At 32.7% G+C, this 12,894-nt stretch overlaps 1 protein-coding gene across 1 annotated transcript in view; it reads left to right on the forward strand.

The window, feature by feature from the left end:
- The window catches only part of LOC140826796 (DNA gyrase subunit A, chloroplastic/mitochondrial-like), a 28,451-nt gene extending 22,328 nt beyond the window's left edge, over window positions 1–6,123 (forward strand). The window contains exons 16-27 of the mRNA XM_073189293.1: window positions 380–450; window positions 539–628; window positions 1,330–1,455; window positions 1,537–1,694; window positions 2,901–2,982; window positions 3,075–3,239; window positions 3,311–3,412; window positions 3,624–3,757; window positions 4,530–4,650; window positions 4,835–4,889; window positions 4,967–5,066; window positions 5,874–6,123. Of these exons, the coding sequence (XP_073045394.1) occupies window positions 380–450; window positions 539–628; window positions 1,330–1,455; window positions 1,537–1,694; window positions 2,901–2,982; window positions 3,075–3,239; window positions 3,311–3,412; window positions 3,624–3,757; window positions 4,530–4,650; window positions 4,835–4,889; window positions 4,967–5,066; window positions 5,874–5,979 (1,310 nt within the window). The 3' untranslated portion in view covers window positions 5,980–6,123. The remainder of the gene's footprint in view (window positions 1–379; window positions 451–538; window positions 629–1,329; window positions 1,456–1,536; window positions 1,695–2,900; window positions 2,983–3,074; window positions 3,240–3,310; window positions 3,413–3,623; window positions 3,758–4,529; window positions 4,651–4,834; window positions 4,890–4,966; window positions 5,067–5,873) is intronic.
- Window positions 6,124–12,894: the final 6,771 nt, after the last annotated feature.

The raw sequence follows: 12,894 nt of genomic DNA on the forward strand, positions 1-12,894 counted from the left end.
TTTTGGAGACATCTGTGAATTGTATGTTTGTAGATTGAGCTATGAGGAGGTTGACTTTTCATAGTTGAGGTCAGCTAGATGCGTTAAAGCACCATTTCAGCCTCTTGTCGCTAAGAAGTTCCGAGTCTGACACAAGCTAGCTATTGGCTATCTGAAAATAAACTTGGGAAGAAAATGCAAAGTGGTCGGTTTGGATTTAGGATTGCTTTGTTCATGTTTCGGTATTCTCATAGTTTCATTTGTTCTTTGTACGTGTTTCTGTACTTAAATTGACTGGATAACATATGAGGGACTATTTAATTCTACTGGATGTTAGAAAATTTGTTATGGCTGAAATATCTGTTGCTTTATGGTTAAGAAAAAAATTATTTTGTTGCAGAGTTCAACTTGACTGACAAGCAAGCAGAATCAATTTTAGATATCAGCCTTCGAAGGCTTACATTTCTTGAGGTTCTTCAGTATCTTGTGATTCCTTTTTTTCCACATGTTTGTATGGTATTTGTCTAAAATTGACTGCTTTCTCAATGATGTTCTGCAGAAAAATAAGTTTGTTGATGAGGGGAAGTCTTTGACTGAACAAATTGCCAAGCTAGACGAACTTCTCTCAAGTAAAAGACAAATGCTAAAGGTTGTTTTCTAATATATAATTCAAGTGAAATTATATCATTGCAAGCACCAATTCCGTGGTCATGTTTATAAGTTTATGTCAAGTGATTGAAGGGATTTATTTTGAAGCGTATTGCTTACAGTTTTCTTTTCCCACTTTTTCTTCTTTTTGATGTTGCATCCAGCTTATTGTATGTTGGAGTGCGGAAGTTCGCTGCTTAACAATTGTTATCCATCTTCTAGAACAAATTCAGTTTGATGATTTTTTTGTTTTCAATTTGACCTAATAAATGTCCAGTGAAATTGATTTCCTCGGTATGCTAAATACTGTGTAGATTATGATAAAGTCTTGTAAATAAAATATTCTGATATTATTTAATAGGGTAGTCAAATCTTTTAAGTTTGGTAGGAGAATATCAGTAATTTTTGAGTCTTAGGGATTATCTAGTCATTATTTTGTATAAATAGGTGTTCAGTACTTCACATAAAATATATACAAGAAATTAATGTTTCACTCTTTCTACACACTGTTTTTTTCCTTGTCTTCATTTAATTGTAATTGTCTTAATTGTTTAATCCATGTATGCATTTGTAATTGTCTTAATTGTTTAATCCATATATGCATTTTTTGAGTGCTGACAGTTCCACTTTGTGTCATTCTTGGCATCAACTTTAAAGTTAGTGAATGCCCATTTTATCTAGTTATTCATGTTTCATGCTTAGTTGATAGAAGAAGAAGCTATTGAAATAAAGAACAAATTTTCTACTCCAAGGCGATCAATGCTGGAGGACAGTTACAGTGGCCAAGTTGAAGATATTGATGTCATCCCAAATGAAGAAATGCTACTGGTACTTCACCTGCTTTGTTCTTTTTCATGATAAAAATGTCCATTTGTCTGTGCTTCCAGAGCTTCCTGGTTCCACTTTCAGGCCCTCAGCGAAAAAGGTTATCTAAAAAGAATGAGGCCTGATACTTTTAATCTCCAAAACCGTGGGACTATTGGGAAATCAGTCGGGAAACTGAGAGTAAATGACACGATGACTGACTTCATTGTTTGTCATACCCATGATCATGTTTTGTATTTCAGGTATTTGCATCGACTTTCTAGCTATTAGTTCTGTTTTTTATGAGTAGAAATTTGTTTTTTTATTAATTTTTCTTCAACTTTGCTTGCTTAATGTATGATTTTTAACCTCGGAAACTTGTCTTGTGTTGGAAATTCACCCATCTAGAACTTGTTTCGTGAAGGAAATTCAGCATAATTTCATGAAATCTGGAATCATTTGGAAATTGTAGAGTTTCTTTACCACCTTCTCAGATAACACACACATCCTCATGCATCCTGCATCGCAAATTTAAAGTATTGCCACTCTGAAGTAGCAACACAATCTATACGACATTTTTGCCAATAAAGATATCTTTTGCATGTATTGGAAATTATATACAACTTCTTACTTCTCTAGACATGTATCATTGTACATAGATGTTAATTGATGATCGAAAAGCCTACCAAAAGGATTGTCTATTGATTTTAGTGGTTAGATATGAAAATATAGTGACTCAAGAATGCTGTTGAGAATATATGTATTGTCGTGTTGCACCGTCAGCTTTACGGGTCTGCAAGTACAACCATGTAGACTTTGGAGGATAAAATGTCTAATATTTTCCTTTTGCATACCCTTCCAAATTGGTATACGTATGGAAGATAGAGCTTAAGTAGGTTATCTACATAAAAATCAATATCGCCAGAAGAAGTGAACTTAAGGTTATGATGTGAAAGAAGATTGAAGAAAATGAATCATCTTCGTTGCGTCGTTTGATCCACAAAATGATTATAACTTAGAGCTAAAAAGTTACAACCTTACCTGGAAAAAGGGAAATGCGAAGAATTTCTAATTTAGAAAATAAGATCCCCAATCCCTTGATTGCAGGTCTGGTACAATGATTCAACAATTTACAATAATTCAGATCATGGAAGCAATAAAATTTGACATGGCCAGGGCTATATATTTGTTGTTTTTTGTTAGCAAATGTGGAATTATAGAGTATTCTTCATAAATCTCTATTAGAATGGCATCATATATAAAAAAACTTTTTCTCTTGTGATTTTTTTGTAATTGATAAATACCGCCGCTGCCTTATCAGTTCTAATCTTCAGATTTCACTATAACATCAGTGTCAGTTTTTGTATTTGTCCGTCTGTGAGTTTTACTTTTATTCCAGAGGTGTAACCTGGTTGTGTTATGATGAGTCTAACTTTACTTATAGAGACCGGTGTTTTAAATTTCCTCAGCAATAAAGGAACAGTGTACTCAGCTCGTGCCTATAGAATTCCTGAATGCAACAGAGCTGCTGCTGGCACACCACTGGTCCAGGTATTGTCTTTCTCTGTTTGATCTTTTAGTTCGTCTTTACACCTTCTCATACTACTATAATTTTTGTGGTTAATATTTTTCTCTGAATCCAGATCTTATCCTTATCTGATGGCGAGAGAATAACTTCCATCATTCCTGTGAGTGAATTTGAAGGAGACCAGTACCTTATGATGCTAACCATGAACGGATATATCAAGAAAATATCTTTGAATTACTTCTCATCAATAAGATCGACTGGAATCATAGCAATTCAACTGGTTTGCCCATGTCCTTGTTGCTTGAATGTTTTGATATTTTTTAGATCTGAGACTTAACTTGGAAATTTCAGGTTCCTGGTGATGAATTAAAATGGGTGAGGTGTTGTACAAATAATGGTTTTGTAGCCATGGCCTCTCGGAATGGAATGGTGATTATGAGTGCTTGTGAGAATGTAAGTTTATAATAATACTCATCTAAACTATTGTCCTGATGCCATATGGGGGTAAATATTGGAACTGGAGTTGTAAACACATTTCCTGTTTTTGCAGTCAATACCATCTGTTAGCTCTAGTTATATGATTTAATATCATCTGTGACAGCTGATTGTGTGTTACATCAAACTATTCAATCTGTTTCCAATATTGGCATGGTTTATTTTTTAGCTTAGAGCGCTTGGAAGGAACACAAGAGGTGCAGTTGCCATGAGACTCAAACAAGGGGATAGAATGGCAAGCATGGACCTGATTCCAGCTTCTTTGGGCAAAAAGTTGGAAAACTCGGAAATGCAGAAGACCCGGTAATTTCTCAATCTTCATTTTGAAAATGACACTTCACCATTGAAGAGCAACATGTCATATGACAAATTTGTTGAAAAAGCATCTAATGTTTTATTTAGTGTGGTTGGTTGTAGTTTTTAAATGTATTCTTTTTTGTTGCCATGTATGATTTATATGGTAAATAACATGAAGTGCAGCTATGCTGGTGAACTATATCTATCTTTGCTGGCTTGCTGCTCAATATTACATGTTTTGTCTCCAGTCGAGTGTATCTCTTTGTACATTAGCCTAATGCTATACTAGGGATAGATTTAAACTTGTGGAAACAAAATCGAACTATTTTTCATAAACTTCCAATACAGAACACTCATATGTGTATTGGTTTATTACAGTAGATTGACAGTTGAATTGGTGACATGGTTACTGTTGATTCATGCTACTTTGTCCACTTGGGAAATGTGATTGATATGCTATAGCTTTCATTAAGTCTTACAGTTTGATCTCAGAGTTTTGACTGTCATGAGTTATTGTTGTCACTAGAAATTCAGAATCTTGCAGCACATGGTTTTTTTCTGATAGTGTTTAGTGCACAAGCTTCAATGCTTCCATCCCATAAATTCTCACTCAGATTTTAACTTGCTGTATACCTAATGATATTGTTTCTATTCGTCTGCGATATGAGATTAGACTTTTACTTGTTGCTTCATTCTTTTTTATTTATTAATTAAAGATTTACTATATTTTCTTTTGCATATAGAAATTTGTCAACTGTTTCTTGGTTTATTTGGTCAGTGGTAGGAGCTTAAGTGGTCCGTGGCTGCTGTTCATATCTGAAAGTGGCTTTGGCAAGAGAGTTGCTCTTAGTAGCTTTCGGATGTCACCATTGAATAGAGTTGGTCTGATAGGTTACAAGGTAGGTTTCCTTCTCATCGGCTGATAAATAAAGAAGATTATGGAACCGAACAAGTGAACAGTTGATTTGTTTCCTTCTTTGGAGAGAGAACAATTAACTTAAGCAACAATAATACACAGTCCATACTATAAAGATCAGTTAATTCTGTTGCTACATGCTCATTGCGTGCTGTGATGGCGCACAGTTCTCATCTGAAGATCGTCTGGCTGCCGTTTTTGTGGTTGGGTTCTCTGTAGGAGGTAATGTGTTCTGCAACTTGGTATATTGTTCTATTCAACAATGGAATATACAAGTAACATGAATGAATTCCGAGCAGAAGATGGAGAAAGTGATGAACAAGTTGTGTTGGTCAGCCAAAGTGGAACTGTGAACAGGATCAAGGTTCGTGACATCTCCATTCAGTCTCGATATGCAAGGTATGATGATTTCCTTTTCCTAATTTTCTATTGTTTATGACACCTCTTAACTGTAGTGATTCTCATGAAAAAATGGGCATGTTTTCCTATGTGCTTTTGGAATGACGCGTGTTTAATTCTGTATGTTTGGGTAGGTGGAAACCAGATTCTATAGCCCTTCTTTGTCCATTTCTAGTAAATGTAATTTAGTATCATAGTGCTTTCTTCTCCTGAAGACGTGAAGGGCTCGGTCGTGCCAAGCTACTTGTTAGAATTGATCCCAGCTCATTTAAACTGGTCTTGTAAAAACTCAACCCGGTTTAAATCGAGATAGGCATGATCAAGGTCTAGTTGACATAAAAGCAGTCTTTTTAAGTACTCGTGTAAAAATTGTACCAATCTTCTTCGAGAGAAAGTTCAAAATCTGCATCCTTGATTGAAAAATGAAATGTTTTCACCAAATAACCACTAAACATAATACACAATCTTTGTTGCACGTTTGTACGGTGGTAAGAGAAATCTGAGAGCAGTCATGCTCCCACCCACGCCTTCTTTTCCTGAAAAATAGAACCTGGGCATACTCGTTTAGTAATACGAAGATGATGTCACAGAAATCTGTTAATTTATTTACTTGATTTCTCCTTGCACAATCGAGTACATTTTTGTAGTGCCGCAAAGTTTAGGATGAAATCGGAAAGTATGCGCCTTTGTGGCTGTTCGCAACTGTAATTCAGATCACTTAGAGTTGATGGAGGTGTGGCGGATTATTTCGCTCTCATTTTCTGATTTTTGTCACCTTCCCTTTCTTTTCTCTTGTTTCTTTTTCAGAGGAGTGATACTGATGCGCCTCGAGCATGCTGGAAAAATTCAATCAGCTTCCTTAATATCTGCAGCAGAAGCAGAGTCTGAGGAAGTTCTGCCTGCCGAAGCGTAAGATGCTGTTTTGATGGAAATTTATAAGTCCTTTTTCTCGTACTTTGGCTAGTTATGATGGTATGTAGACTCTGTAAATACCTTCTTTCTTGTAGTATTTTGCCATGTGCCCTCTCTTTATATAACTTAGTAGAAGTTTTCTGTCCGTTGTTATACTTCAAGTTAAAAGGAAACGGGATACTTCTGCTCCCGTTTCCTTTGCCTTTTGGCCTGTTGCGACGTGTTGCCTTGTTTGGCATTGTATGACTTAGTACGAGAATTTTTTAGTTCAAAGAGAAGGGTATTGTTTTCTTGGAGGAAGACTGCTTTTATATAACAAAAAGGTGTGTTATGTGCAAGTGGGAGTGCAATTTTTTTGCATATGGCAAACTCTCACTTGCACCGAGCTGATTTGAAAGTATGTAGCTTAACTCAAGTTCGATAATTTTGAATACAAATCGATCAGTATATGTGCTAGCTTGATAAATTCGAGTTCAACTCGTTCATCGAATTTTTATGTACAAGCTGGGGAAAAATGACTCCACTTCAAATCTCTTCATTGTCCACAAAACTCTCAACGAGTGTTCCTAGAATAAAGCCTCGAGGCTACAAATTCAAATTCCAATTGCCAAGAATAATGTCAAACACGGGCCTTTCTTGCCAATGCTAGTTCAAATCTTGTAAATTCAGTTCGTTGATTTTTCTGTGTACTGTATTTGGATGTCAACTTCGATAAAATCACATGTTTAGTTTGTTTGTATAATTATCAAAGTTTTAACTTCAAAACTCTCTTTAATGGTCTTATTTTTATATACCTTTTTGTTTCAAATATAAGCGCTATGCTATGTTTTCTTTTTGAATGAGTTTCATGTGATACCGTCTCACGGATCTTAATCTGTGAGACAGGTCGATCATATCCATATTCACAATAAAAAGTAATATTCTTAGCATCAAAAGTAATATTTTTTCATGGATGACCCAAATAAGAGATTCGTCTCACAAATAAGACCTGTAAGACCGTCTCATACAAATTTTTGCCTTTCTTTTTTCCCGTGTCAAATATATATTCAATTTTTCACATTTAGTATTATCTGATCTTTTTTTTTCATATCGTTATACCTATTAACTAATTTCAACAATTTTTAAAGTTCTTCAAAATACTCATTGTAGAATTTACAATTTTCAATAATTTTCTTAATTGATGTGAACGAGAAAGTAATAATTCCTGCTATAAATAGCATCAAGTATAAAAATTCTGTCAGAATGATTATTTGCTAGTATGAGGAACTTTGATGCTTCAGGTTGTATTCGTTCGTCGCACACCCTGCCGTGTTTTGGTATGAACATTTAATAATCCAAGTCAAATATTTGGAAAATTCCGGAACACTTGACAAAAATTACCAAAATATGGCCAAAATTACTGGCAAGTTTCTTCCGAAGCTTCTCAAATGTGTTTCTTTCAATCAATTGACTTGAATTTACAGCCGAGATGACAAAAAAAAAAGATAAAAACTTGTGTGAGACTGTTTTACGGGTCGTATTTTGTGAGACATGTCTCTTATTTGGGTCGTCCATGAAAAAGTATTACTTTTTATGCTAAGAATATTATTTTTTATTGTGAATATCGATAGAGTTGACCCGTTTCACAGATAAAGATTCGTAAGACCGTCTGACAAAAGACCTACTAAAAAAAGCATCGTTTTGTAAGAACCGGACCCGAATATCGACTATGACACTTGATTTTTTTACATATTATCATTTTTGCATTTGATAAGAGCTAAGTGTTATGTACAATAAATACGGGTAGTTGAATGAATAAAAAAAATTGTGTGTTCCATCAATAATATAGCTAGTTTTTTTTCAGGATTTAAAATCAAATTTCTGAATTATGAATAGGGAAATAACAATGTGGTAGAGTTTGTTAACCAGTGAAATTCGTCCCGAAAAGAAAAAATAATTTTTTATTTGCTATTCATATGGTTTAAGGTTTTCGTAATCTCAAAATTGTAATTGCACGTGTTACTATAAGTTGACTAATTAATAATTAATTTTATTTCCCTAGAGAGAACATCATGATGGATTTGATGGTTCTTCCAGAAAATCAAATTGTTGAATTAAAAATTAACCTTTAATTTTTTATCCTAACAACAGCAATAATAATGTCGTTATTATTATCAATTGAATAAATATTTGTATCTTAAAACCATTACAATAATCTCTCGATTTCTCATATTCGAGAGATTAATAGCGAATTAAAACAAATTTTAAATTTTAAGAGCATAACTGAAAATTAACAGTTAACTTTCAAACCTTTCTTTTTTTTTTTTTTGACAAGAGTAGGTCTCTTGTGAGACGGTCTCACGAATCTTTATCTGTGAGACGGGTCAATCCTACTGATATTCACAATAAAAAATAATACTCTTAGCATAAAAAGTAATATTTTTTCATGGATGAGAGATCTGTCTCACAAAATATGACCTGTGATACCGTCTTATTCAATTTTTTGTCTTTTTGTAAATGTTAGATGTGATTGGTGTTTTTTGGAATTTTTTTTTGTGATTTATACATTCAAATAACTAAATCTTTATATCTCCGAATTGTTTTAGTTTAACAAATATCAAAGAGCCGGCTCACCTAACGTATCTAACACATCGTAAATAAAAAAAAAAATAACAATTATCCCACCATTTAGTGATAATATAAATATATAATAACAATAACCTAATGTCAAAACTAAGAAAATAAATATCAAATAAATATATGAATGTAGAAAAATAGTATTCTTGATTTACTACGTAATAAAAATCAATGTACGTCCCAAAAAAAGTAATTTAAAATATTAAAAATTCGCGTATTTATTAGTTTTAACGGAAACTCTTGTTCGATGTCTCATAATAAATAATATATAAAGATCCAAAATTATGACAAGAAATGTGGCTATTAAGACAACACGTCGTGAAGATAAAAGTCAGATGCAATTTTGTTTTTGTTTTTTGTTTTAAATAAAATATTTAACCTTTTTGGCAAACAATAATTTGTGGAGTGGATATCATGTGAGACTGTTTCACGGATCTTAATCTGTGAGACGGGCAGAGACGGATCTATGTTAGGGCTGTACTGGGCTGTAGCCCGCCCATTTTTTTTATTTAGCGACGGTTTTAGCGACGGTTTTGTGAAAACCGTCGCTACTTTTGCGACGGTTTTATTAAACCTGTCGCCGATGGGGATCGGCGACAGTTTTATCAAACACCGGCGCAAATATTAGCGACGGTTATTGCTAAAACCGTCGCTAAATTATTAAAAAATAAAAAAAAAGTGGATCGGCGGTTTTAATTAGCGACGGTTTATTCAATAGAACATCATTACCACTTTGATGTTTTTAATGCAGCAATAGATTTCATTTTGATGGAGTTAAATACTCGGTTCAATGAGTAATCGGTGAAACTTCTTTCTCTTAGTATAGCTTTAGATCCTAAAAATTCATTTGACTCATTTAACAGTGATGATATTTGCAAGCTTGCGAAGAAGTTTTATCCTGGAGATTTCACAGATCAAGAAATTGTTGTTTTGAAGTATGAATTGATACATTTATAAACTCGATGTGATGCATAATTTAAAGGTTTCTACACTTGTTGAGTTGTGTCAGCAATTGACCGAGAGTGGACGGTCAAGTGTTTATGTTATGTTGACTAGATTGATTCATCTTGTTTTGACATTATCTGTGTCTACTGCCACTATTGAACGGGCTTTTTCAGCAATGAAGCATGTGAAGACGGAACTTCGCAATAAAATGGAGGATGACTTTCTTGCCGATTGTTTGACACTCTATATTGAACGAGATTTAGCTAAACATATTGATGTAAATTCTATTATTGATGAATTTTATGTTTTAAAATCACGTAAGGCACAACTTCGTTGAACGATATGATGTACTTTTTTTTAAATAATATATAACTTATCATATTGAGTTCAAGCCCACCCCAACTCTTATTCCTGGATCCGTCCCTGGAGACGGGTCAACTTTACTCATATTCAAAATAAAAAGTTATACTCTTAGCATAAAAAGTAATATTTTTTTATGGATGACCCAAATAAAAATACTTCTCACAAAATACGACCCGTGAGAACGTCTCACACAAGTTTTTGCCTAATTTGTGATACTTGAGGAGAATCAGAAATGCAAATTAAATATTATATTTTTTGCGAGAAGCAAATTCTAAAAGGCAAAAACTCGTGTGAGAGAGTCTCACAGATCGAATTTGTGAGACGGATCTCTTATTTGGTCATCCATGAAAAAATATTATTTTTTATGCTTAGAGTATTACTTTTTATTGTGAATATGGGTAGGGTTGACCCGTCGCACAGATTAGTATCTGTGAGACGGTCTCACATGAGACTCACTCATTCTAAAATAACATTGGCAAAAACTTGTGTGAGACGGTCTCACGGGTAGTATTTGTGAGACGAATCTCTTATTTGGGTCATCCATGAAAAAGTATTACCTTTTATACTAAGAGTATTACTTTTTATTGTGAATGTGGGTAGGGTTGACCCGTCTCACATATTATGATCCGTGAGACAGTCTCACATGAAACCCACTCAATAACATTTCATTAAACACGTTGAAACCCATTCAAATTGGTTGAACATAAAAATGTTTGCATTCGAAAAAAAAAACATAAGACGGAATTTGGAAAGTTAATCGGATCTACGTCTCTTTCGTTTTAATCAACGGCTTTATTCTCTTACAGATAATAAATCGAATGAAAAACACATATTTTAATTTTATTGGATTTGAAAATAATTTTTTTTATCTTTTTTAAAAAAACAATCTATAACTTTATATTTTTATGTGGTTGGGCTAATTAAGACATATTTTTAAAAAAAAAAAATTGAAAATAATAGATTGCTTATTCTAATTTCTAACCATCTCTATAACATAAAATAAAACATAAATAAAACTAATTCAAGATGAGAGAATTGTCCAAGATTATATATATAAGTCTTAGATATTTTATTCAATCGATGTGAGACAACTAACACCCCCTCACGTCCATAAGTGAACATCTAGAGCACAGTCTAACACATAACTATAGAACATCTCTGATATCATGTTAATATTGGAATTTGGACATAACTCAAATTCAAAAGTTAGCTTAAGATGGGAGGATTGAGTATTTTGCGCTATCATGTTGGTATTTTGAGCTTATCTCTCTCATATATACTCAAAATTGAGTGATTTTTAATTTTTTGGTAAGTTAAGAGAAAATTATACAACTTTCATGTTCTTTATTTTTCCCATAAATAAATGAATCAAAAATTATAATCAATATACGAGAGCAGCTAGAATTAGCCCAACTCTAGCCGCAGTCGGATCAGACCAACTCTAGCCGCATCTAGACTTGGACCAACTTTAAGAGTAGCAGACAAGACCAACTCCCGCCGCTTCAACATAAAATCAGCTCGATATTAAAAAATATCCAACAACAACTCGAATATGACTATTTTAATATCAGAAACATACATAATATTTCCAAATAATCATATTCTTGTTTCAAACGTTCATATCATTATTGGAAGTTATAAATTTAATACTTTGAAGATCAAACAATGAGCTTTTGATGGAGATTTAAAGTATGGATAGATTATACAAATAAAACAAGCTAGAATGAGATCAAATCCAAAAAAGTGTGTGAGAATACATTTGAGAAACATACACAATAATTGATTAAATCTTCACAAACACGGTCACTCAAACATATACACGAGAGTTGATTTTCAAATTATCGATGAGTGATGATCTTTACTCAAAGACATGAAAGATTTTATTTGTAGTCTTGATAACATTATGTTGATTGTGAGGTTGTGGCCTACGATAGAAAATGTGCTGGAAGTTTCAATAATTGCATTTAATTATTGTTGAAGTATTTTATGTGTTATACCAAAATGTTACATACAAAGTGTTGAAATATTTCAATTAAAATATTTTATACATTCAAATCACATATATTTTAATATTTTACAAAATGCTTAATTGGTCTTAAGAGAGATTACTTTGAATTTCTATTTCTTGTTTATAAAATCAAACTAGATTCAATTCTCGATGATCAAATCACTTTTGAACATTAAAAAACGAGATATTATAGCTCAAATTTTGCAACCTATAAACTTTTTTTTTTTTTTGGATCCCAACACTTTTTTAGTTTAATCAATTTATTTTTTTCTATATTTTAGAAATTTATTAGGCAGATATAGCACAAGCTAATCAACATTCTAGAAGATATAATAAAAAAATATCATAATTTTATATATTATATAATAATATTCCAATTTTGTTCTTATAATACTAAATTTTAAACTCTTGACTTCTCTCAAATTTAAATTTTACTTAAAGATTATATTTCGATGGGAAGATTTTGATTTGAAAATATATTTGAATGAAGTATTCGAAATACTCTCATGTTTAAATGAATTTCAAATCCACCATAAATGACAAAAAAATAAATTGTTAAGATTTGAAATTCATTTTTAACTGAATTTACTCAAACAAACAAATGAATTATTATTTATTTGAAATCATCAACCATAAATTAATCAATCAAAATATAATTTTGAGTTTTTTTTATATAAAAAATTTACCAGATTTACATCTGGGATCCAAAAATGGCGTTTCATTTATTACAAGCTAAAAGTTGGAACAATCACTGCTATACAAAATTTGCAGTCTACACATTTATGAATGCATCCCCAAGGATGACCCAAAGCAAGTTTGTGTTGAGTTTGGCCAAACTCGTCTCATTTTCTAGACCCATTTCGTACCGCAGCAAAACTCGACGGATCCAATCCAGGTTAGAACAGTTATTTTTTTAAAAAACTATAATTTTTTAAGATTCGTGAGACCGTCTCACAAAAGACCTAATCTTTTTCAAATTAGTCA

This window comes from Primulina eburnea, chromosome 3 (genome assembly GCF_022965805.1).
Source record: "Primulina eburnea isolate SZY01 chromosome 3, ASM2296580v1, whole genome shotgun sequence".
Lineage (NCBI taxonomy): Eukaryota > Viridiplantae > Streptophyta > Magnoliopsida > Lamiales > Gesneriaceae > Primulina > Primulina eburnea.